General features: G+C 37.3%; 1 protein-coding gene across 9 annotated transcripts in view; it reads right to left on the bottom strand.

Annotated features, from left to right (window-relative positions):
- LOC113404972 (adhesion G protein-coupled receptor L2) overlaps positions 1-27,332 on the bottom strand; it is a 184,469-nt gene that overhangs the window by 64,889 nt on the left and 92,248 nt on the right. For all 9 annotated transcript variants that reach the window (XM_029912402.1, XM_029912401.1, XM_026655838.1 and 6 more), the window contains exon 3: positions 20,396-20,609. In XM_029912402.1, the coding sequence (XP_029768262.1) occupies positions 20,396-20,609 (214 nt within the window). The remainder of the gene's footprint in view (positions 1-20,395; positions 20,610-27,332) is intronic.

The following is a 27,332-nucleotide window of genomic DNA, read 5'->3' on the forward strand; positions in this document are numbered from 1 at the left end:
ATATGGACCTAACCCCCAATGCTATGTTGACAGGAGGGATTCTTCCTTCAACACAGCTACCACCTCTCGAGGAGGTGAAGGATCTACACCGATGGGAGAAGTTCTCCCATCAGCTTAGGTAGCATCATCACTCAGTGCTGCCGCTGCAGCACTATAAGTTTAGACAAGCCCTCAGTGTAGCATCATCTGAGCACAAAGACTAATTTCTGCTAACCACCACTTTTGTACGCAGTTCCCGCTTTTTTAATCTTTGTTAAATACACCACAATGAGAACAAAGAGGGGAGATACTATGCATCCTTAAGACTCTTAAGAGTCTGATTCCTAGGCTGCATGACTCACCTGCAACTTCCACTGACTTCCTAGGGAGCTGGAGTTCACTGTTATTTTATTATTTCATTTTATTAATTGTACAAGAATAAGTAAGATGTTATATCAGGAATTAAGGATGGCGCTCTAATTATTTTCTAGTTTGCTGAGAAAAGCATTTAAAAGAAAAACACTTTTAATGAATCCCACTCCTTCCTGAACATTTCAGATTTTTTCCAGTGAACAGGAATAACACCCTTTTAAATTTTCAACATAAAAATGTATATAAAATATTAATAATTACCAAGAAAAATTAATTTTAGCCTCCAGAGACTGTCACTCTAAATAATTAAGGATTAACAGTAACATTTAAGGCACCCACAATATTTACAAAGACGTATGATACAATGAATTTGTCACTTAAAAGCAAATAAACCTGATTTGTGCAAGACTTTATATAAATGCAGTGATAACTGATTTGTAAAGACTGGTATATGAATTAAATTAGAAACCCTAGTTAAGCAGAGATTAACTGCAGTGCTGAAGGAATGACTACCTAGCCCGTTATGTTAACAAAGGCAAGAATTTTCCAGGAGGAAATGTAAGTAGTTCGCTAGCCTGCTGGAATATAATGTTAAGGTGTAATTGTGTACTCTACCACTGCCTTTTCGCTATCATTTTAGTATGAATGAAAAGGTTAAATTTTCATAATGCAGAGATGTCACTTATGGTAATCTGAAATCAAACACAGAGTTAAATTAACAGTTACAGAACAATGTTGAACTCTATTCACCTCAGGAGGATGATTGTACAAATGTAGGAATGGCCCCTTCACACATCAGATGAAAGTGAGAGAAAATGGTAAATGAAACAAGTAGCAGTATGGCTGCAGCAAGTATTTTTACCCACCACAAATCTCTCCCTGTACTATATGTTACCTTCATGTGTTCAGCTTTAAAGACAGCCGTACTTTCCATGCTAATTTGTTTGCATTTAAACTCTAATCTTGACTTGTACAATTCCCAACAAATTGCTTCTGCTCTTCTTTTGATTATCTTATGCTCATTATTATACTTTACCAAGTGCAAAGTATGGAGATGAGATTCCTCGTGTAATGTATTGTGTGAGGTGTTTTAATCAATAGTCTTATTCTGCTGATTAAGCAGGGGCTTCTGTTTTGGCAAGATAACATTAGTTTCTTCTGTCATGCTCCAAAAGCCATTGGGAATCTTCAGCAGATCATTAGATATGCTACAATAAAGCTTTCGTACATTCTCTTTTCTTCCTTAAATTACTTCTTCACTGTCCTATCATTCCCCGTCACTGTTGGCATTGCATTATTATTACAGTTCCCCTGAAACATGCACTAGAGCTATGTCTCCAGGCCATAGAATGCCATTTTCAATTGAGGCTTCTGCTTGAAAATATAAATTAAGAAAATTTCATTATCTCCTGCCAGGGGCCATTATTCACCACTGTTCTAAGGAAGATTAAAAATGCAAAATCTGCGGACTTGAACAAATACTCCAGCATTAAAATGAAAAGCGCGGTATATCATGGCAGAACTGGAAAACTGAAGTAGTACTGAAATTTGGAAAGTCATACACTGGCATGACTTTAACATTAGATGGCTCACACAGCTTGAATAAGGGGAGGTCGTATTTAAATATAATCTATACGGTTCCTTTTAGCGGATATAGTAAATAATTCCCATTTATTAACTTCTCTTTCTAAAGCTTTGTGTTTTGAGCATATAATCTAACAAGTATAATAATGTACCATAAAAAAATCAATGGCATGTCAAAGAGGACAAAAGTTCAGGTCAAAACTCTAAGGTTATCAGAATATTTTTGTCCATGTATTCTTAATTCTGGATATTTTTGTGAATACAACTTTTCATGAAGTAAATATGTAATACTGAGCAGTCATCATCAGTACACAGAAGACACAAGCATACAAAACAGTTAATTGACAAACAGATAAAGCAATAAAACTATTTTTAAAATGTTTTTGAAACTGAAAATCAGATTTCTTTGTGCCTTGCTCTGATGACAAATTGATTAAATACTTTATAGGGCTCTATCTTGCATGGTAATATGGTCCTGCATACTGCCTACAGCAGCCTGTTTTCATCCACTTGAGGGATGAAAGCAGACTGAGTTGAGTTGAGTGAGTAGCTGCTTCTCATGCTGTTCCTGCTCATTTCCCCACCCCTTGTGCCTCAGGTAATGAAGACTGGATGGGGCTGATGGATGTGTTATGGCCAAAGCAGATATATATCCCACATGTTGCAGTGCAACAACATCCTTTTAAATAGAAAAAATACTGCAGACCCAGAGCCTAACTTTAGAGATACTCCTGATGGGCCTGCAATTGAAGTATCCGATGCACTTGCATTTTCACATGCACAATGGCCGTGCTAACTTTCCCAATATTAATATGTAAATTACACGTATGTACACAATGTTTTTGAAAAAATTCAAATTCAAATATAAGCATTAGCATTACTTTACATGGGAAGAGGCATGGACTAATACTTTGAGAATCTGACTCAAGTCAGCAACTTCCAAATTCTAATTCCAGCTCTGACAACGACTGCTTTTGTGTCTTCAACAGGTCACTTATCCACACTGCTTTAGTATCCTCAGCTGTAAAATGGGAATATCAATTTAAATAAGTTGTCAGGGATGTGGGGATAACAGAAATTAATTAAAGCACTGATCCTGCAAAAACTTATGCACATGATTAACTTTACACACTAGAAGAAGTCCCATTGCAGTCAAGGCTCTATATGCAGTCACTGGGACGACTCTCGGTGAGTAAAGTTATGGAGGAAGATAAGTCTTTGCAGGACTGCCAAACATCTCTGAAGATGTCAAGCACAATTTAAGTGCTAGTTTTTTTCTAATTTAGCCTTAGAAAGTTACATAGACAACACAAAGTAGCAAGAACATTATATTCCTGGGATCCAACATTTTAAAAATACATATACTTTACTACCTGCTATGACTAATACTTTACTACATGCTAGATATGATACCTAAACAGTTGGTAAACTGAGCTTATCCTAATCCCAAAAGAAAAATTGTCAAGAAAGAAAGCCCTAAAGAACCAATATTAGCTTTGGCCGTTGAGCTCAGGTTTGAAGAGGTGTGCGGCAGTCATTGTTGCAACATCAATGTTGCTATAGAAATAGTAACAATACAACAGTCAACACATGCAGAGAGGGTGAACATCTCCCCCTGCCTGCAAAGCACAACCCTCTGACAGACTGATATGCGACTGCATACCTGGCTTTTTAAAAGTAAAGTATGCCTCACTGGCAATTTTCTTACTACTGTGTATAGGACTCCTTCGTTTGCAAGATAGTAACCCCTAAGATTATTCCTTTAAAGGAAAATAGCACCCACTTTACTCAGCTCAAAGGGAAACCAGAAATCGACCTGCTTTGATGTTGGTTTTAACAATCAGAAGAAAAATGGGAGATGGATGTGCACATATGAGAACAGAATTTGGCCCTTAGCAATTTGCTTAAATGTTAGAGATCTTTCTGACTCTTAAACCATTATTAAGGCAGCCCAGAAATTGGTTTGCAGACTCACATTGCTGGTCTCAAAATTTACATCACTCCTTGGCCGGTCCGAATGAAAAAAACATTTTGAAAGAATACATTTTTTCAATGTTATTTTTTTTTTTTTGAGACAGTTGATTACTATCCACAATTCTGACACTACTGGGTTGAGAAAAATATAATATTGATGATTTGTTGAGTCTTACTAATTACTAAGTCAACATAACATTAGGAAGCTAAATGCTGTGTAATTAATATGGCAAAAGGAGATGTTCCATAGTAACGTTCCCATTTGTCATATAAATATGAAGTCATAATTCATAAGTAATATCTGCTGCCTATTGCATTGTAATCTTGTAGGATTCTCAGGATTAAAACCGTTAAGATTTAATAATTGCTTTGAAGGATAAACATTCAAATTTGTTAAATTACAAGAAAAAGTGTATCTCCCACAATCTCCTTCATAGGATTATCTCATCTGATTCAATATCAATAGATGCATATTAGATTTGTATGCTGAAGTAAGCCTCATTTTTCCTGATTTCAACCTCACACTTTTAACAATTTTTAATGTGTTGATCTAGCTGCTTTTAGTATTCATGTTTTCAAAATTCAAAGTAGCCAAATGTTAGAAAGGGGAAACTTTAAACTATTCTTAATTATTCACAGATAATTTATCAGATAGATTACTCTTGCCACAATTCATTCCTATTTTAGTGCTTTGTTTATTGACGTGAATGCCAGTACTACAGGAACACCATAAACTTGATATCAAGCCAATTAAAACATGAGTTAAAAGGATTTTCAGGTATTTCATCTGTCCCTAGTTTCTCTGCCGATTTTGTGGTTTTACAAACACATTTTCCTATTTTTAAAAAATGTTTCTCTCTCCCTTATTGTTGTGGAAAAGACCTATTAAAACAGGGGACACTGATGATCTAACTGGCTATGCTCTATACAGGAGATACAGTGAAACTAATTATACACAAAGTGTAGTCAGGTATAGAAAGAACACAAAATAAAATAATTCCTTTTTCTTTAATATCTTTCACGTATAGTAATTTTAGGTGTTACTTATAAATCTAATATAAAAGAAAATCGTCTCTAGTCCTCAGACGAAGAATGATCTTAAGTAGACCATCTCTCTTTTATTTTCCTGGGCTAAATTCTTGCAATGAATTCTAGCTGTGCATGCAAACAAAAAAAGGGAAGTGTGACAGCATGAAGAAGAAATCAGCTACGTACTAAATAGGATTTCCGCTGCATTTCTGGCTGGGGTGGGGAAGCTGGAATAAAAACACATACATGTTTATTTTACTTTATTTGTTGCAAGTGAGGGCACAGCATAGGGAGAATGGCAGTGTAAGTTTGGTAAAGGACAAACCTAAGCATAAGCAGACCCTGGTTAACAGACGCTGTGGGGTGCTCTGTACAAAGCACTCAAGTAAACCATTTCACCACTGAAAAGGAGTAAATAACACACAGGTGTGCTTATCTAGCTATGTAAGCTAAGTATTATCAAAGTATTTGAGTAAGTGACACAGATTATCCTCATTTGTCCTTCCCCACAGGTACTGGATAATTTTTCTCCCCGTCTTTTTTTCCAACTCTTTTCCTCTGGTTAATGGGGCAAGTAAGCCAGTTTTTTTAGAGTAAAACCTCTACTTGGGCGAGCATATGCAGATATTCAGACTAATGCTTACCAGGATTCTCACAAAAACCGGCACCGTTTTAGGTGCAGGCATTGTCTTTTGGAAGCTATGCAGGTTTCAGAAGAGGATTTGATGCTAATGTAGTCAAATTACATTCTAATGTTAATTTCTAACATACAACACTATAGTACAAAATACAAAAAGTGTAGGGGGGGGGGGAAACTAACCCCAATTTCTCCCTCTCATGCTTAGTACTGTAATGAACACACAAAGATAAAAAGCACCGGATGATAGTAAAAATTATTTTATGCTCATTTCTGCAACCCTGTAATTCTTTTTTATCCATGGGCTGGCATTTACCATTTTCATAATGTAGTTAAAAGTTTTACAACTTAAGACTGCTTCCTACTCACTTTAATGTGATTCTCTGAGTAATATATATTGTACCATAAATTATGAAAGTATGCATAGATTTATTCTACAAGTTAACTTATACAGATCTTGAATGCATCTTAAAATTGCCCCTCAAATCCCCCTTTATTACTCATATAAGCAATTTTAAAGTTACAATGGCTATTTGTCAATACAACTTCTGATACTTCAGGCACTTTGATAATTCCTTACAATTTGACTGGACCTTTGCGTCAGTTTAATGCAAATTAGGTTTGACTCAGGGTCTTATTAATCTAGCACAACTCTCATTTGTAGAACTGCACACTCAACATAAATGTAGGGTAGTTTTAGTAAGACAGTAAGCCTTATTTATGTACAGAGCAGGCCACTGAGACCAGGTTGAATTCACCGGGTCACCAGGTCTCACTATACAGTGGAGAGAAAAGCATAATTCCAAAATTAAAAAAAACCTAACTGATCTTTAAACATCAATATTGTGTTCGTAATTTCAAAACTTCCTCTTGAATAATTAAAAAATATATTTGACCTGTATCAATTAGGAGCAATTATGTATAAAATGTTCACCTACTGCAGTTTGCACATAGAGAAATGATCACATTTTTAACAAGGGAAATGGGAAATCGCTATGGGATGCCCTAGTTAGATTAAATTAGCAAGAAACTTGTTACCAGAACATATAAAAGATACAGCATAATAAGATATGACCTTGCAAAGGAACCTTGGAGCCAATCTGTGATATTCTTCCCCCCATAACCCTTGCTAATTATCTGCAAAGTTAGCGACCCTTTTGTGGCAGGTTATTTTTCTTCAAATCGTGCGAGTATTTTCGCTTTTAAATATTTAATTAGTCTTATGATATAAGAATTGTTGCACATGCCAAGTGCTTCAATTTCCAGACTGTGTTCCTCCTAATTATACTCAGATTTAGGTTGGTCATCCCAAACCTCTCGCTCTTGTAATTATTTACTCCTTAAAGATCATTCAGTGGAGAAATATTTTTCACCCTTATGGCTCTTCCTTTCCACAAATGGCTTTTCTGGTCCGTTAATTACCCACTCAGAGGATTAGAGTTTGTAATAATGCAAAAGAACCTGCATATAAGATGAGTTTTACAGGGTGAAAAAGAATAAATTGTTTTTAGTAAACCTGCCCTGGAGAACACCCCTTTTTGGTTATGATTTTCATCAACAAAGGCACTGTGCCATCAGTAGGTATCTGCTGATTCCGCAGGGTTATGGCAGTGATTCAGGTGTGCAGCTGAACAGACCTCCAGAGGCAAAATACATAACAAGAGTTGAAATCTTAGGCCCAAAGATAACTAATTTCATCACTTCCTTTTATTTTATTTTTTGAAAGGTACTCAGACTACAATCTGACAGCAACATCGCACAGTCCTTTTTTAAACCATTTCTTCATGTTTCAGTCTGGGCTTTATAGGAATATATGTTGAACTGATGACTAAAAACAAAATTAGAGCCTTTTGATTTCATCTGCTGATTTCTTTTCCGAATATGGTTTAAAACTTGAGACAGAAGTGCTGTCTCTTGTAGGGTCTTCAATCAACTCAGTAACAGTGGTGTCATTTTCATTAAAATGTATCTCAAAGTCCTTACTACAAGTACTTTCTTTTATTCAGCGGAAAGCCTGTCACAAAAGCACAGTTATTCATTATCCACAGTGATGTCTGGATCTAATTATCATCTGGAAAGCTCACAAGGCTCCCAGGTACAAGACTTCCTCAGCAAAGGTATCTTCCCACTCTTCTAACTCAAGAAGTACAGTGCTACTTTTTTCCCCTCTTTTTTGATTTGCAGTTTAGATTAAAGTACTTGTTTAAACTATTTTTTTCTGAATCCTAGTGTGCCCAGTCTTAACCCGATGAAGTAGGGTGGATTTTTGTTTCTTTGCTTGCTTTTACATTTGCAGAAATGGGTGTCTTGTGGTTTTTACATACAAAATCAAGCAGGCTCACCTGCGTAAGAAATGTATGAAAAAATTCTCTAGCTCATCTCTATCAACTTGGAGCTAATCTTTAATTGTGACAGAAATATTTATAATCTAATCCTTTTATCAAACTACCTACCACTGCAGGAGTCTCATGTGTTTGCACAATTAAAACCCCCATGTTAGCTATATATAATACTGCATTACATTTAATGCAAATCCTTTTCTATTGAAATTAGCATTGGGCTGACAGCAGGAAGTGGCTGATAAGAAAGCAACAAGGCATTGCTGATGGCATTCATGATAACTGAACACTAACTCATACGTATTCTGTCTACAGCATATTACCCAAAGTGCTCTTTTTTAAATGCGACTCCAGGAGGTGTCCTTTTGCTATATCTGTCACAAAGGCAGTGAAATTATCTAAGAAAGCTAAATATACAAAGTAAATGATGGTTTTCATGCCCATCTGTGATGCTGGCACTAGAATAATACACTGAAGGCAATATCTGTGCTGCTACATTCTAGATAAGAAAACACCTACAGCTTTGGAAGCATAATAGTACAGCTGAGTTCACTGTATATAAGAAATGAAGTTAACATCAGAAAGATGATGGGTAGAGAACTGGTTATTGTTACTTTTAAATTAGAAAATAATTGAGTCCAAAATGGCTTGTTGTTAAACAGAAACATGGTCTCCTACAAATCCCGGGGTTAGGAAGCACAGTTTGATTTATGCTGAAACAATAGTTTCACAGTGCTGATAAAATGCTTAGATTAAATACATTTTCAAAATCACTGTCCCTTCAGCTAAAAGTGAGAAAGAGAACATTATACTGGAAGTAATGAACGATAAGGTTAAAGGATCTTAATTGCACAGACTGCCACTAATAATTTAATATGGAAGCTTTTGCACAAGGAAAAAGTACATATCTTGCCAGATGAGATATTATATGTTTTTAATAAATATTAAGGTCTCTCACTGCAAGATGTTTAAGCTAAAAGAGTCTGGGCGGGGACGCCAGGTTCTTGTTGCATGTAGCAAAGGTCTGAGATTATAATATCCCCTACATTTGTTCAAAAAATGCTTTTTTTAAAATCCGCAATTCATCTTTTAAGGTTTTTAGAGACTATGTATGTATTAAGAAATCAAAATTGTAGGTATAACTGCCATACTTTCGTGACAAACTTGAAAAAATATATGACTCCAGATAGTAAATTTGAAGTGCAGGATTCTGTACCATAGTTGTGTTATGAAACAGATTTGACACTGCAAATTTATATGAGATAAGAATCCCCCCCCCATTGATGTTTCCCAAGCAAACTAAAAATATTACATGAGTACTGAGTAAAATATTCAGTCTATGCTACACTCTAAGACTGCATTAACTTCATAGCAGTAACTTGTTTTATAGGCTCAGTTCATCATGACCTATAAAATGTTAGGTTGAAGTGCTTTAAATATCTGCTAACACCATGTGCAAGTCTGGGAGTACAAGGCAGTGTGCTGTGATGCGGCAAAGACAGTACTCTTCTGAGAAACTAGCACGCACTCTTATGTCACTGATCTAAACAGGGTGAGCATGTTAAATAATGTATGACACAGGCAGCAAATCTTTATATGAAACTGAAGTTCTAGTTAGGATTTTTAGTTTTGTTTTAGCATTGAGATATTTTTAATCTTTTTTAAGACTACAAACACCCTAAAAAGTTAGATTTTATTGTAAATGTAATAATATATATTTATATATACACATTTAGTATATTCAAGGTTATTACATTTCATAAAAGAACGCTTTGTGGCTCCCCTTTAATTTGTGGGTCCAGATTTTGGGGGGTGGGGGGGGGAAGAAGGCGTATTATTGGTCTACATAAAAAAAGGATAAAGACTGGAATTACTATGTCTTTCAATAATCATGGTCAATTTATTAAGTAATTAGTTGCAACTTCATTATTTAAAAAGAAAGAAAGAAAGAAATTAATTCTGTAACATCATACTGATGCTCATATCTTTGGCCCTTAAACGTTTTCAGTTCAGTAACCTCATTAATGTCAAAATGCCATCAGAATGTCTGTCCAATTTAAGAGTATAGCTTGGGCAAATGCAAGATCTATGGGATTCAATAAAAGATATTTTCTTATTGCATTCAACTAAAAAGCTTAATTGAGATACAAAGATCAGTGCGCTCTTTAAGCTCTGTGGAAGAAGTAAACTTCCAGAATGTGAAATGCGTACATTTCTACATTACTCTGTGGCCACTTTTTAACTTCTAAATCCTTGTTTTTCTTTCTTTTCTTCTTCTCCCCAGCTAAATTCTCTTACTGTAATAATTCTTCTAAATTCTATAGCAATAAATAATTGCATTATTAACACTGAAAGCTTTTTAGATTATGTCATTGCCAGCACTACTTTCATAACACTAAAAAGTTCTCATAATTCTACTTAAACATATTTTTCAATTCACACTAATCTCTGTTAATTTAAGATCTACACTCGCCCTATCAATACTCATCTTCATGCACTTTTTTTTTTTTTAAACATGTCAATCCTGTTTACAAAGTGATATTCAACAGATTTCCTATAGAGCAATGAATCTTAACAGGCCTTTTAATTGCTTCACATAGGAAACCACATTACTATTAATTCTTCAGCAACAGTATAAAATAAAACCATTGCTTCTCAAGCTCTAGAGCAATTAGACCTCTCGGCTATTAGGCTAACTCTGCTTCTTGATACCCAGTGCAGTTAATTATATTTTTTGATGTTAATAGTCTCTGTCAGTTTCGAGCATAACTCCTCTTTGATGAATATTTAAATTATATTTGAATAAAAAAAACCTTGGTTACATTTCATATTCAGCAGTCATCATAGCTTAATAAAGGTCGCCTCAGCAAATGTTGAGATAAATGTCTATATGAACACATGTATAAAAGTCCTAAATCAACTTATCAGATAATTTAGCTGTTTTGACTAGTACTATAGTGAATCTAACCAAACTGTTTATGGAAATATAAAAATAATGGTCTTATACTCTTATAGTGATATTTTATGACCCCAAAATTGTCTTAGCTATTTATAAACATGTTCTTTTTATATATTAAATATCTCAGAACATAAATTATCAATGAGACTATCTCAGGACCAGAAAGTCACCAAGTGAACAGAAAGTATACAAATTATCTAAAATAATGAACGGAAAGCTAAAAATTCAATGCACTGAGGGTAAAACAAATGTTGTCTCAGCCAAGTTCTCACTGTCATTAATCCACCAAATAAAGTGGCTAAATAACTTAATCATAACAATATGTATAGTAAGCGATACAATCTACATAAGAGATTTTACATACATTAGTGAACTCACTAATGGAATGCTGGATGGGACCCTAAATCTGTAATAAAGTGATCGAATCTGAAACACACTTCTCACATAATGTGTGCATACAATACTGCAAATGAATATACTGCACAGAGTGATGAAAAAATATGCCCCAAAACACATATACACCAATCAAATAAAAACATACAGTGATACAAGAAAAGAATTTGATCACAATTTTTGTTAGTGACAAAGGAAATAAAAACAGCTTAAAGATCCCAAATTACAAAATAAAACATCTATAAGCAGCTTAATAATGTATCCCAATTTAATTTTAAGTCAAATTCATTCTTATTGAAGTTTTCCAAATAGGTAGCCTATTTTAATAAGTTTAGGAAAAGTTCTTTCTTTTGCAGACTGTCCATTTCTTAAGACAATTACAATGCCAGAGATCAATCTACAAATCACATACTGCAGAAAACAACCACAGAACACAAAAAGTGAATAAACTTGCACTGATAGTTGTCTCACTTCACCCGACTGTTTTTCAGACTTAATAAAGTGAGGCTTTTTGTATCCAGACTGTTAAAAGATACTGTGAGAGAATGATCGAACCATTACATCTATATAAATATTGTTCTTTTTTAAATGAATAAACCAAGCTTACCAATTTTTAATTTAAAATTAATGGTAGCAAAAATGAACACTGTCAAGTAAGGTTTTTTATCATCCCATGGACATGACTGCTTTTCCCTCTAATAACGCAGCATGTTCAGTGGACTAAAGATTTTGGTGTGACTCATAAATATTCAGTGCTATACCACTCTATAATGAACATCTTAATTCATAAAAAAGAGATTTGCACTTGGGTCACTGTATGGTTTCTGTTTTTTCCTTATACTTGAGTCATAATTCAGTATCAAGCCTCATACACAGAAGAAAAGCAAAATCTACAGAGACACACAGCATTGGCTATGGTCAGAAGCCCAATTTCAGTATGAGGAGCCCTTTAACATCCACTTGAATAAATATACTCACGTGGGTGACTGTTTGCAGCATCAGGACTTATGACTGTATGTCTTCTTTTATGTGAGGAGTTTTTTAATAGCAGTCTAAAAGGGATTCGATAGCTTTAATAAACGTGTATGCTAAAGAAGAAGTTGTGAAGAAGATATCAGCAATCTGGTACTGGGCATCAATGACATGCCAAAGCAAAATAAGGACCTTATATTTTACATTCGGTCATTTACTATGGCAGCATTGATGCACGTGCATTCAGGGCAGTAGTCATCCAAATTGATATCTGATATCAATATTACTACTTTTTGGATATAAAAAGGAGAGCAAATATCCAAACTATCCAGGGAACAGAAATAGAAAAATGCAGGTTACATCATACTATGAGACAGACACGTTTCACTACTGAATATCTTTAACAAAGGCAACCCTCATCCATAAAAGGAATAGCTACTGTAGTCATATAAAAGCACAAACAGCAGCAGGGGTCTGATGAGCCCTTGTCTATGCCTGACAGACCCCCAAAAGAGAGGTGCTTCATACTCAACAACACACCTTCTAGAGATGAGGAGTTGACTAGGAAGTGTTGGCCATTATAATAGTTTAAAACTACATTAAGGAATGTAGTCCTAAAACCAGGCTACACCCGGTCACTGAATCAAGTCTGAGACCTGTCAGAGGGAGTTAGGTTGAGATGCTCTAAAATGGTTTATTCTGGCAGAGCATGCAATATGCCAACCCAGTTCTGAAACCAGTTTTGCGTTCCACTGGTGCAGACAGGGCTTAAGAAGTTAAAGTGTTTCATTCTGATGAGATTAATCAGCAGGGATTGGCGATTGACACTCCCTCCATCCAAGACTGGAGTCCAGGGAAAGATTTACTTCATTTCAATTAGAAAGAACCTGGCTTGTTTTCACTTGAAAGGAGATAATCTGATATGCCACTGTTTCTTTTGTAGGCCTGACAAGCAAGGAACATATGTAGCACTTGCAGGATGTGTATTCTGAGTGGAAGGGTATTTCATTTTTTCTTTCAATGATATATCACACACATTGATACGTGGAATGTAAAAAATCATTGCATTGCTAGGAAAAGATTGAACATCTCCTCTCTTTCCTGCTCTCTCTTTCCCCAGCAAATGAGTGTCCATTTTCCATCATATTTGCAGGGCTTAGGGAAAAAGGAAGAGGGGCAACTCTCAAATCAAGGATCTAGGAAGTTTAAGTGACCTTCCTCCTATCCCAAAAATAGAAAGGTCAAGGGAACAAATCAAGTAAATTGCTCTTCTATAGAACTTTGGCTGGAGTGCAGCTGAGTCTTATGGAAGGTGAATGATGGACACAAGAGGTTAAAGTATTACAGCATGGAAGGAATGCAAGGTGCCAGGACTGTAAACGGGAACGTCACTCTGTTGTCATGGTGGATATGGTGATTGAAGTTGTGTGCTATCCTGCAGCGGAAGAGTAATATGCATGAAGGAAGATAAAGCAATAATTGTATTAAAGAATTTCTTCCTTTAGTTCAGCTTTTGTGTGCCCTATTCTCCTACTTTTCTGTAGTAACATTTTATAAAGAAGGATTTCTGAAAGAGGGGAAGGTCCCTAATTTGACCTGTACCTTATGTACATCTACTCTTCTTATCTGTCTTCTGGAAAACAAACCCATGGGAATCTTTGTGCATTTTTCTAAAACAAATTTCAGTGCTGTTAAACAAACAAAATACAATCACAGTAATCTAGCACTCATGAGGAGAAAAACGGTGTAAGGGGCACAAAGCTCAGGAAGTTTCAACTCAAAGTTTCCTACAATTTGTCCTTATTTAAGGATTTCCCCACAGATATCCGTATACCCCTGGAGGACCAGGGCATCTGCATGGAGGCATAGAATCTGCACCACTCGCTGGCTCCTCAGCATCAGTGGCTTTTCATTTGGCTTTCTCTCACTCCATCCAGACCCTCTTCACCACAACAGTACAGCCACTTACTTGTAGGCAGGGCTTCCAAAGGTTGTATGGAGAGAGAGGGAGAGGGATGGCTCTTGGGCTCATTCCCCCTTCCTCTTATAAAAACTACATCTTTTAAGTGATATTTCCACAATTTCCCTACCATCTGTGGAACTCTTCTGAGGATACAATCAATATTTTTTTCAGAGTAAGGAAACTAGCTCTCTCTTGTGACAATTATTTCGTTAAATGCTAGAATCCACTCTTTTAAAAAGAACACTCTCTGGCTATGTCTACACAGCCTCTAAGTTCAGACTACGGGGGTGTGAATCGCAGCACGCACTAACGTGCTGCATAGTAACTCTCCTGTGGGGTTGCTACTGGCGTGAACTAAAAGGTACCCAGTTCACATTAACATAGTCATATTTGAAAGAAGACTTAGAGAACATGAACTTTACTAGATACCTTTTAGTTTGTGCCAGCAGCATCCATGAGGCGTGAGTTACTTTGCAGAATGCCAGTGCGCACTTCAAGTCACACCCTTGCTGTGTGAACTGGGGGGCTGTGTAGGCATGCCCTTAATTTATTTTGTGTTAGTTTCCCAAAACACATTTGCAAGTGAGTCACATATGCATTTATTAGTACACTCACTGAAACATTATTTTAAGAAAAATAATTTTACCTGAACTTCTTTCATTTACAAAGGTATTCTAATGTGGGCTAATTGTTGCATATGTGTATGTGTTCGCACGTGCTTTTAAGAGTGAAAAGATCACTTTTAGCTAAGGGTGATACCTGCCTGACTTTTTCTTTTCTTTTTTTTTTTGGATTGCATACTTTTCTGAATCATTATAAAGATAAGAATCTGTGTCAATTTGGTTTATTAATGCTAATGTCCGTTTACATCACTCTGGCAGTATAAAGGAACCGTAGGTGGGTTTAAATGGCATTTACTTAAAGGCCCATTTACATTGCCAGAGTGGTGTATGGGGGTCTTAGTGTAAATGAGAGTCTGGCCCAGAAAGTCCAATATTATTAACAAAGGAAACGGTCACTTTTTGGTTGCAGTTCAAAAATAATCTGGATATCTTTTCTATAAACACTTTTAAAAAAATGGACAGGCTATTATGACTGTGTGATAAATATCCTTTCATTTGGTGCATTCACAAGTTGCAAAGTTTGTACAGTTTTCTGATCATTTTTAATTTTTCCTTCTTTCAAAGGCCTATTTGAAACTGTTCTTCGTGGCAGGATACAGACCAGATCTCATCTTCAAAGATCCAGGCAGCTGCTTGTAGAATAAAAATGTTATAGCCTTTATTGTTAAGGACACTGCATTTGATTTAGAAAGCTACTTTTGCTGTCCATTAACACTTTTCAGGCACTCAAATTTTGTTGTTTTTGCCTTTCTAAACGAACTATCAGTTCTGTGTGATCCAGAGTCATATGACAAATTTTCTTTTAAGCCCATTAGTTTCATTTCATATTAGTTCTACCAGGTCACAAAATGGTTAAATGACTTAGATCAAGTCAGTTGTAGAGATGGGCATGGAACCCAGAGATCCTGACTGGCAGCTTTCTTCTAATCACTCACCAATGCAGAAATTTTACCTCCTTGATGATCCAAAATTTTAAAGAAAGCCATGTGGTTCTTGGAATATGCATGCCAAAAGAAAGTGAACCACTTGTATTATATTGGCACCACACAAATCTCTGTTATTAATATTCATCAGGGTTTTGCTTAGTGCTTGTATGTATCATCTTCTAGGAATTCTGTTTTAAAATATAAGTTGGATAATTCACTTCAACTGTCTAATATCATCCAGAAAGAATTACCAAACATAAAAGGCGTATTTTGTTGTATTCTATCCATACTTGGAAAGAAAGTGCCCCCAGCATCCAGAAAAATGTGGCTCTCCTAACAACCACACACATTTGAATGTTATTTGGCTTATTATAGAATGTCTAATTTTAAAAAATCAATATATATATGTGTAAATATTATACCTGCCTCAACAGAAATTGGTAGTGATCATCTGCAGTTCCTCAGTGTCTGTAAAGCGAGGCTTTGAAGTTGACACTGCAGGCAGAAAGTCTTCATAGGTGAACAGGCAGTTTGAAAATAACTCAGGCAAACCATCTTAATTCTTCTAAAACTGGCTTCTAAGTGGAATTTTTTTTTAAAGTTAATTTTCAAGCCACCAATTTGTCTACAAAGAACAATATTAGCTAGTCATGTCAACTTCAAAGTCTCACAAGAGTTACTGGCTACAGCTGCGCACAGGACACTTCACAAGCAAGGAAGTTCTTGTCCTCAGGCTCCTTATGTGTCTAACCTTATTTCATTTTTTTTTAAATGTAAAGAAAAAAGTATGGGAAAAATAGTAAATTTCTCCCTAGGGGAGGCTTGTGTAGTTAATAAGTATCAACTCATCCAGATTGTTTTTACACATAAAAATCCCACATGGCTTGGAACTACTGCTAGGCAGTTATACTGCTCATTCATTAACACATATTTTAGAAATAATGTTACATTACCAAAAAAAAAAAAAAAAAAAGGAATAACAAACAGCTAACACATAACTATATGAAATTGACCAAATCTAGAGTTGTGGGAAATACAGTTCCTACCACACCTCCACACCCCACCCCACAACCCCATAGGGTTTTGTGGATGTAGGGCTGAGAGCATGGGGGGGATGGAAGCGCTGCCAGGTTTTCCCTTCCTTTTTTAAGTTAATATTTTGAACTTCTGTTTACATGAACATACTGAACTGACTGGTCAGCCACAAACCTCATTTGGAACTGTAAGTATGCACTCAGGCAGAAGCAGAGACCCTCCTCCCCCCAACCCCACCCCCCCAAAAAGGCAAATATTGCGTTAAGTGTAAACTACTAAAAAAATGAAGAGAAGTTTTTTAAAAATGGACAAGGTAAGGAAACTGTTTCTGTGCTTGTTTCATCTAAATTAAGATGTCTAAAAGCAGCATTTTTCTTTTGTGAAGTGAAGTTTCAAAGCTGTATGAAATCAATGTTCAGTTGTAAACTTTTGAATGAATAACCATAACATTTTGTTCAGGGTTATGAACATTTCAGAATCATGAACAACCTCGGTTCCCAAGGTATTTGTAACTCTGAGGTTCTACCATAACATATAGGTGAAAGATTTTATACTAGAGTCACTGGATCTAATTTCAATCAGTGAATAAAAAATACTTGAAGTTAAAAGCAAAGTGTTGAAGAACATCAATGTTCTAAGATGGGCCTATTAGGAAAAAAATGAGAAAATTAAGAACTATCAAGAAACGTAAAGAAGAAAAGAAACAAGTAAGTGTAAAGAGATGACCATGTCCAGTGGGTAGTATCAACTAACATTGGATGCTGAAGCAGATGGTGGATCTCTCAATGTTAAGAGAGATTTAGTTTGCCAGAATCTACAAGCTTCTAGAAAGTGGACATGGCTTCTGATATCACAATTCTATACTAAATTGGTTAGCTCATCTTATTTTTCAATCTTAAGTTTTCACTAGGTTGTTTCTTAGATTTGTAGTAAATGCTAAAGCTGCGGAGTAATACTGCAAACACATGGCTAGCATTTAGTAATTACCAAACATCATTCTATGAATTTATATGATTTAGTTTGCCAAAAAATTGAAGGCAGCAGAAAGTAACTGAATGGACTGAAGTAATAATGGAAATAGATCATTCTTCTGAAGTAAAAAGAAAACATTGTCAGGAGCTGTTAAGTAGTGAGATGGAAAGGATTAGTGCTCATCTCAAAAAGCACAAAAAAATGGTTTCTTCATGAGCAAATGTACAAATGAATTAAGCTTTTTTTCTGCTGAGGTAAGACAGCAGTACACTAGTGAGTCTGATGATCCTCTATACCACTGTTGTCATTGAAATACAGCTGCGATAAAAACAAGTGCCTGTTTCAAGACATACAACACCCCTTCAAAATACATTTTATTCAGGACCAGCATCCATTCACCCTCCAAAATAACTAAGATCAATCACTGGTTATGCTATTATAAACAAATGAAAGATAAAGACTTGAAACACTTGATAAGAAAGTTGCAACCTTCTTTTTATATAGCACAAATTGAGCAATGTTAAGAAAATATTGGAAGACAGAGGGAAAGTGCATTCCTACTAAATGTCATTGATTCTGTGTCTGAAAAAGAAAACCACAGAACATTAAAGTCAAAAATTCTAGAAATTTCAGCCAAGAAAGTAGAAAAAAAGTGTGACACATGGTCTTGGCCATTTGCTTAGATAACAAAAGAGAATTTTAAAAAATTGAAAAAGTTTAAAACTTCTCAGATGCAAACAACCTAAACCTCTGACATATGCAGCACACGATTTTTTCCAGTTGAGATATAAAGTAACACCTAGCCCAGTTCTGCAGATCATGAAAATTCAAAAATACTTCTGCAACCACCATAAGCTTGATGCACACTGACGAAAAAACTGATGTCCCAGCTTCCCAATGACACTCTGGTGGAACTCTCAGGAAGATTGCGTGTTTATATTTGCATCCAACTGCCACAATCCTGAAACATGTGCTGAGCATAAAGAAGACTTTGATCAAAACACAACATGTAATTTACACAACAAGGAACTCTACAGAGAAGCACTACACTTACAAAGCAACTGAAAGTGGTTTCGAAGGGACTTGACAGATGACGCTCAGGCTGATGACACTGCTGCTGCAGTCTCAGTGGAAATCTGTCTTGATCTATTTAACAACAATGAACTAGAACCACAAAAAGACAATTCAAACTGATTCAGAGAAGTTCTGGAACCTTTCCATTAACTTGGCCAGGATTAGCTTTGGAGTCCTTCCAGTACTGACCACAAATACAAAAGCCATCAGGTGAAACATAATCTCAAATTCCTTAATACCCTTCTAGCATTTAAAATTGAAGATCCAGATTTCTACCCTAATTCTAGGTCTATGAAGGCTGTTGTTACAATTAATAACATCAAAATGGTTGAAAAGCATGGAAATAAAACTGTGGAAAAACTTCATAATAGGCTAGGTACTGAAATACAAAATAAATTGGTGAAAGTGTACTGGTATAGAAGGGAAGATAAAGAGTAATAAGACAATAGTAGACTGGAGACTCAATTATTGTTTTTAGCTTTACTTACAGAAAACATGCCTTTTTATAGTATAAGAAAATATAATTAAAGAAATAAAGCATAAAAGAAATACCATGCACTTGACTTCATAAATCTTTATGGTTCTCTCCACCTTTTTCTAGGCCCCCTTTTCCCCCCCCCCCGAGAATAATGAGGGGTGGGTTTTTTTGAAGAGGGGGAAATCATATCAATCTTGACCAATATCCACTCATTTGTCTGTTAAAATGAGACTATTTGAAAAGACATGATTTTTTGTATTTTATAACAAAAATGGACAAAGCTAATCATATGTAGATATCATCTGAGCACTTACAAGGGAGTTTTTTCAGATGGTCTCTATCCAATCTCTGATGATGATAGGATGGTAAAAATGCCCATGACCAATCTACACTAGAGCTTCCACAATTGTTAGCGCTGGCTGATCTAAACAAGTATTTATTAGGCCGTGACAGGAGAATTTCTGTAAATCTTCAGTGCAGATGCAGTCTCTGTGATGCTTTTGTACAGTAAGTCCCTTTTATTGGTGCTATGTCTCATACCCTGAAACTAACAGGGCGACTTGCTGAACGCTGGAGTGATAGCAATACCTGCTGAGCAAGACAGTCAGAAAGCAGTTTCGTCCTCTAAGAGGACAATATCTACCACCTTTCCAAAGAACTGACCTGTCTGTACAGTTTTTTTAGTTTGATATGTTTTGTAGGTGAGCAGGGGGTCAGTTATTGATCGTATTGATAGCAAGCATTTAACTTAGCATGGGCATTTAGAAACTGCTTAAATGTGCAGCAGCCATTTGAATACTTTTTGAGTGCAGTTTGACCTCCTGAAAGACGAGGATACAGTGACGCTTCAAAGACGTGAAATGTTTCATTCTCCTTGCAATCACCTGCCTGCTTTCTCACTTTTGTCACAGAGACTATAAAAGGAACTCAGAAAGATTTGCTGGTAGCTAGCTTCAATTTCTTTGTAATATTACTAGATAAAAATGATACGGATATTTTAATTGAGACAAAATGCAAATCAGTACATATACAATGCGTAAATTAATTGTGTGGTACACTTTTGGAAAACAGTAAATGCATTTTTACCTTTGTGTCATAATTTTGTAGGCATCTGGGAGGAAGCATTCTGTGTTTTCCATTTGGAAAGGGTCGGCATCACAAATCTTGTCATCTGTCCGTCCATAATTAGCACTCTCTATCATAATGACATCACTTCCTGGACACCGAAGGTCAATGGAGTAGCCCTCGCAAGACAGTTCCCTCCTAACTAAACCAAATGGTAGTGCTGCTCGGCTGAAACCTTAAAAAAAAAAATTAGGAATCAAATTAAAACAATGAGAAAAAACTGACAAAAGGAAAACATTTTCTGGCGTATGCATGGATGTTACACTTTCTATCCCATGCTCAAGGAGAGGAAAGTAACACAAGCCATTACAGACGTTTTTTATCATGTTCACAGAACATAGCTTTTGGCATTGTAATCATATTAGCCTAATTGCAAAATATCTTTAAAAATTCCTGAATGTTTTCCAAAGATCTAAATTCATATTGAATTGGTCCAGGGTCTCCCTTTTAGAAGCAGAGATAAATACAGTAATGAGGTATTGCCAGGCATAAGAGAAAATCACAGAGTGAAGAAACGTTTTCAGAATTTCAGAATTGCTTGGTGGTTTCTTCTGGATTCTACACATTCTGAGCTTTAATTAAAAAAAATGTTACAAAGTTAAGTTTTCAGTCCTTTGCACTGAAAAGCTACTGTTTTTACAGTGTAAATCAATGTGCTGTTGCTCTTTTATTGCACATTTGCAGAAAACTCAGCTACACAACAGGGGAGAATTCTTCTCACAACCAATTCACATAGCTGCCGAGTTTTCAGAGGCAGGACCTTAACCTCCCCTTTCTCCACCCCAGGAGAACCTGTCTCTCTAAGGCTACGTCTACACTACGGGGGGGAGATCGATTTCAGATATGCAAATTCAGCTACGGGAATAGCGTAGCTGAATTCGACGTATCTGATCCGACTTACCCCGCTGTGAGGACGGCGGCAAATCGACCGCCGCGGCTCCCCCGTCGATGGCGCTTACTCCTACCTGGGCTGGTGGAGTACGCACATCGATTCGGGGATCGATTATCGCGTCCCGACGAGACGCAATAAATCGATCCCCGAGAGATCGGTTTTCTACCGCCAATCCGGGCGGGTAGTGAAGACCAGCCCTAAGAAGGATAAGGAGGGGCAGCTGGAGGAGTCAGCTGGAGCATCTGGATAGATGAAGAAGTTGATTCGGTGGGAGTTCTAGTAGGGGGAAGTGCCTGGTGCAGCTGAGTGTGTAGTGGGCAGTGGCAAAAGAAGCTGGTTGGGTGGAAGTGCAGTGTCAGGCAGCCAACTGCAGCAAGGTCAGTCTCCCACCAACACACTGGGGCATAGCTGAGGCTAGCAGGGGGTTGCCTGATTGACTTGGTGAACGGATGGAGCTAAACTACTACTTGACCCAGCAGCAGCCAGCACAACACATCCCACACTGCAACTGTGCTTGATCCTGCTTCCTGCTCCCATGCCTGCTCCCAGCCTATGCCTGCTCCTGCCCTTATCCATCCTGGACACCTTTGGCTCTGACCCCCGGCTCTGCTTCCCGACCATGCCTCTGGCTCACCCTGGGCTCCGGCATTCGGCTTCTGACCTCTGGCTCTGACCCAAGATGTTGGGAGAGGGAGTGCACTTGGGGCAGCTGGCTGAGTGGTGGCGGTGGGAGGTGCTTGACTGGGGCAGTGAGTGTCCGCCTGGTGGTAGGACGGAGGTGTGGTCTCAGGTGTGGGTTCCCTGGTGATAACGGTGTTTGGGATGGCAAGAGGGCCTTATGATGAGCAACTTGCCAAGCAGCTACTTTGCCCTCTATCTAACTACTCAGATCCCAGCCTGAGAAGCAGTCTGCAAGAGTGGGGAGCAGGCAGAGATGATGAGAGTCACAGCTAAACAATGTGAGGAAAAAGCGTTGCCTGTCTCGGTTCTCTCCTCTTTGTGCCTCTCCTCGCTCTTTGAAATACAGCTTTCCTTTCTTGGATGTTCTATGTCCCAAAAGTGGCCCCCATGACAGTTTCTGCCTGACACAGACACAGTACATAACAGCCTGTAAGAGCTGCTCGGCAGACCTACATTTTAGTGTACGTACCTGTGCCATTTTGCATAAACTAATAGCACATTACTTGAGTAACAGCACTACGAGTAAGTATGTGAGTAATTTCTGCAATGGACTGCAGAACTGTGCTGAAAAGTTCCTGCGTCCAATCAGGAAAATTCATCCCCTTTACAATTCCCCCCCCCCCCCCACGAAATCTTCTTCTGTCTGAGAGAATTCCTTAAAGCAAACCATTCCATTGAGGGTTTTGAAGTAACATGCAATTATCTGGGGCACCAAAACCTAGGACTAGCTAATTCAATAGGAAACCTTTTGTCCTTTATCATCATTATGCAGTCAGTGTAGAGTGCTAGCATAAAGTAGCTATATGCTATATTCTGCTATACCAGGGGTTCTCAAACTGGGGGTCGGAATCCCTCAACTTATTACATTGGGGGGCTGCGAGCTGTCAGCCTTCACCCCAAACCCCGTTTTGCTTCCAGCATTTATAATGGTGTTAAATATATTAAAAAAGTGGTTTTAATTTATAAGGGGGTGGGGGGGGTCGCACTCAGAGTCATGCTATGTGAAAGGGGTCACCAGCATAAAAATTTGAGAACCACTGTGCTATACGTACAAGATTTAACATAGATCAGATTGCTCTGTCTCCCTGACACAAAATTTGAACCCATCATCATCTTAAATTGTGGGATAAGTTAGATGATTTGATAGTACTAAATAACTTCTTTAAAAATAGTAGATACTTTTCAACAGCACCACAGATTTTTTTTTTTTTTAAGCATTCTAGTAAAACTAGTAACACACTCTAGCACTGTTATAGTTAAGATTCCATAAAGGTTTCTGGTGTACACTAAAGGGTTAGGTATTTCAAGAATTACCTATCTAAACATTTCTCTCCCTTCCATAAGCAAAACATTTGGAATAATATACAACTATTACACACATACAGTCATTATGTGATCAGAAAGATTTTTGGTTCAGACATTTATTACACACATGCAACACAGCATATGAATCATTTGGTATAGTCTATTTTAAATATGGTGAATTGCAGGGGTGGCCAAAGTTACTGACCCTCTGAGACACACATGATAATCAACAGAAGTTCGAGAGCCGGGTGTGCTTGCCGGGGCTTGGGGCTTCAGCCCCGTGGCGGGGTGGTGGCTCGGGTCTTCTGCCCTGTAGAGAGATGGTTCTGGGGGTTTCAGCCCCAAAGGAAGCACCTGCTGAAGCTCCCAGCCCCAGCAGGTGTGCCCCATGGGGATGAAGCCCTGAGCCCTAACAGGCATCCCCACAGGGCTGAAGCCCCTAGACTCCCCTCCCCGCTGGGCAAAAGCCCCGAGCTCCCCCCACCCCCCAGTCTGGTATGTGGGAGAATGGGAGGGCGGTGTAAGGGGCTCTGAGAGCTGTACTTCAACTGTAAAAGAGCTGTGGTTTGGACACCACTGGTATATGTATTAATACGACTGGCATAATTATTATTTATTTATAGTAGTTCTCACGCGGTGCTATGTGTTTTCCAACCAAACATAAAGAATGCCTAGTTTCTGCACCAAAGAGTTTATAATAATAAATGCATTGTAACAATAATACATAGCTAAAATTCAAACAAAGACAAACAGACAAAGAGCAGGTGGTGTAGCATGTGCCATTTTGGGGCATTTGGATGGGGGCATGAAAGAGAATATTCTCAAGTCACATACACACTGGTTTCTTATAGTCATGGTATCAGAAGTATGTCTTTAGAAGAGAATCAAAAGCAGAGAAAGTTGTGGCTTTGTGGATCAGCATTGGAAGAGTGTTCTGAGCAAAATGGAAGAAAGCGCAGAGATGACTGGGGGAGAATTTGAGGATAGTGGAGTAACTGGAGAAGCAGAAGAGACAAGAAGTAACAAAAAGGACAAGGCCAAATAAGTACAGAAGGGCAGAATTATATAGAGCTTTGAAGGAAAGGACAATAATCTTGAATTTGATGAGGTGGAGAAGGAGAATCCAGTGGAAAGATTTAAAGAAAGAAATGATATGGTCAAATTGACGGGTGAGAAAGTGATCTTGGCAGTAGTATTTTATATGGACTAGAGAGGCATTCTTTCTATTGTGTTAGTAATCTGTGGATTAAAACTCCCATTGAATTGAGATGATGAGTTGTAAGATCTCCAAAAGACTAGTTTCTTTTAATCATGTCAATCTGTAAGCGAAGTCAGTTTACACTCATCCATTTTAATATTTATTAAAAACAGAAGAAAGAACAGTACACTTTAAAAAAAAGAAACTTCAAATTAAACTTTCACATCATCCAAAACTTGTGCCCCTAGGTTTGACAGAACATATGATGCATGGCATCAAACACTAATATTAGATCTTTGCTAAATCTAGTCACAATGGGCCAAGATAAAGCCAGAAGGTCATGCTCTCGTCTCTGATACAGGAGTGTGATTCAATTACAGTCAACATATTTTGATCCAAAGTATATACACTTTAGCTTGTGACTATGGCCTGTATATATTCTTCCTTTGCAACAAATTACTGCAGAGAAGCTACAGAATCTGACCATTACCCCATTCTGCACCCCCATAAGGGTGCAAAATGGGCAGAGGAATGAGATCCCCACAGATGCATATAACAGCTCCTCCAAACAAACCACCATGGCCCCAGCCATGCCAGGACTAGTAATAATGCTGCCAATGGTTGCCATTCCTGCATTCTGTGATTCTGAAAATGAAGTCATCCAGCACAAAGTAGGGAATTAGTTAATTCTGTCTATGCTGCCGGATTTTTCCTGTGGCCTCCTGGCAGTTTGTAGAGGAGCGCTAGATGGGTGCAGAGCATCTTGCTTCTAAGAGAGGTTAAAGTAGCTGACAGTGTGTGGCTGACTGAGCACAGTAAGCCACTCCGTGTTTGCAGCATCAGGTCAGACACTTCTATCGTTACAGGGATGGTACTGAAAATCATGCTACATTATCTATGATGAATACAGATCGTTACCTTCATTTATATTTGCAACAGGAAATATACTGAATCCTAAAAATACTGTACTGATGTTAGCTAACTGCAAATCTTATATCTAAGGGAAGTGGCAATTGATTTAAGTATCACCAATTCTACATTGACCTAGATTTCCCCTCCCCCTTCCCTACATGCATTGCTCTATATTTGGGCTGACATTTCAAAATATTAGACAAGCTAACATCAGGTCACTCATTGGGTAACAGAGGACACTCACATTATATTGTAGGATGCTACTTTGCAGAGAGAGAAGGCGGGAAAGCAGTGTGTTAGACAGGGAGGTCCCTCTATGGAATTTTTACAACACAATTACCATAAAGTAAGCAAAAAAAATTTAAAAGTCCTGTAACAAAGCTGATGTGATCTTTATTCTAAGCTTCATTTATAATCTTTTGCTATCAACAAAGAAAAAATAAGCATTTCAACAAGCAAAGTGTAATTCAATCCATCTTACAACCCTGACAATCGAAGAAAGAACTAGTGGGAGGCCTTGTGAGTGAAAAATCAATATTGCAGCTTTGTGCCGTGCAAATGTGAACACTGCCAAATAGCAGTGCTTAGGATAAAATGAACTGTTTTGCTCCATTTTCTCCTCTCTGAACAAATGATTTTGAAAAGACAGCTTTTTTTCCAGTGCTATAAAATGTCAAGCAATAACGCTCTGTGCTTTTGGTGAATGACTGGAATAAATACCTCTTGGCAACAGGTGCAGTGACTTAGGACTGAAATACATTCACATTCAGGAGATAACTCCTGATAAACTGCTACAGGATGGAAATTTGAAAGACCAGGGTTTTGCATCATTTCAAAGCTTTTTACAAGTAAGTATGCTACTCTGTCAATAATTACTATTGTCACTAGCAACTTTATATCTCAGGTGCACTTCCAGCCATTAATGTTTTGAACGCCCTGCTTTACTAATGAATCTTCATTCAGTCTGCTGCCTGGATGAAAAAACTTTACAGTGCCACGCACAAACTATTTTGTTAGACTGCAAATCAAAACAAAAATAAAAATCAACTTTCCTTGTTGTTTTTGCTAATTGCTTCCAGGCTAACCATGTCCTGGATGACAGTGCTCATGATGTCTAAGGAAGCACAGTGCTAGCTGATTGTCAAGGACCTTTACAGTACTGGGGCTGTGACTGCAAGCACAAGCTAAACATTAACTCAAGTAACAGCCTATTGCCAACTGAAGCATATGCTACCTCCGATTCATTTGTGTTTATATATTTTAATCAGATTTCTTTCCTAAAATGGAAAGGAGAAAAATACTTAATGAGAAAAAGAACAAGGTTGCTGTCATGCTGAACACTCAACTTATAAACAATTTTCATGGCAAACATATGCCTGTTGCACATTTTACTTGCTCAAAGTTCAGTTGAGTGTATTCATTGTATCTGAAATAATAAAATAAATCTGCTCTTCTAAGATCATGTTTCCAGTTTCAAGTAAGGCTAAAAGTAAGTTAATGGGGATTTTTAATGGTAGCAGGCGTTTCTTTGTGCCATATCGATCATTGAGTCCAAAGAATAGTTTGTAAAGAAACTTTCCCCACTACTTATTCCTATTTAATTGCAAACTGAAGTACACATTGCAGAAATCTAATTTGCATGCTCTGCTTTACTAAGTAGACATAATGTGATCCACACTATGCTAAAAAATATTTTACAGAAGTTTGCAAAATGTCATGTTCTGCCTCATTTACCATCCTGTTGTCAAGCTACTTAATCCAATTAAAGAAATATTTTGTCTTTAACAAGTTATCTAAATTAATAAAAGCACAAAGAGAAGTTAATAATACAGTTTTGTGCCCACTCGCATACAATCCTTTTGAGTTGCCAATATTAACAGAATGCAACAAGCTTAATATACAAAGATTAA

Source organism: Terrapene carolina, unplaced genomic scaffold, assembly GCF_002925995.2.
Source record: "Terrapene carolina triunguis isolate 2854851 unplaced genomic scaffold, T_m_triunguis-2.0 Scaffold211, whole genome shotgun sequence".
NCBI lineage: Eukaryota > Metazoa > Chordata > Testudines > Emydidae > Terrapene > Terrapene triunguis.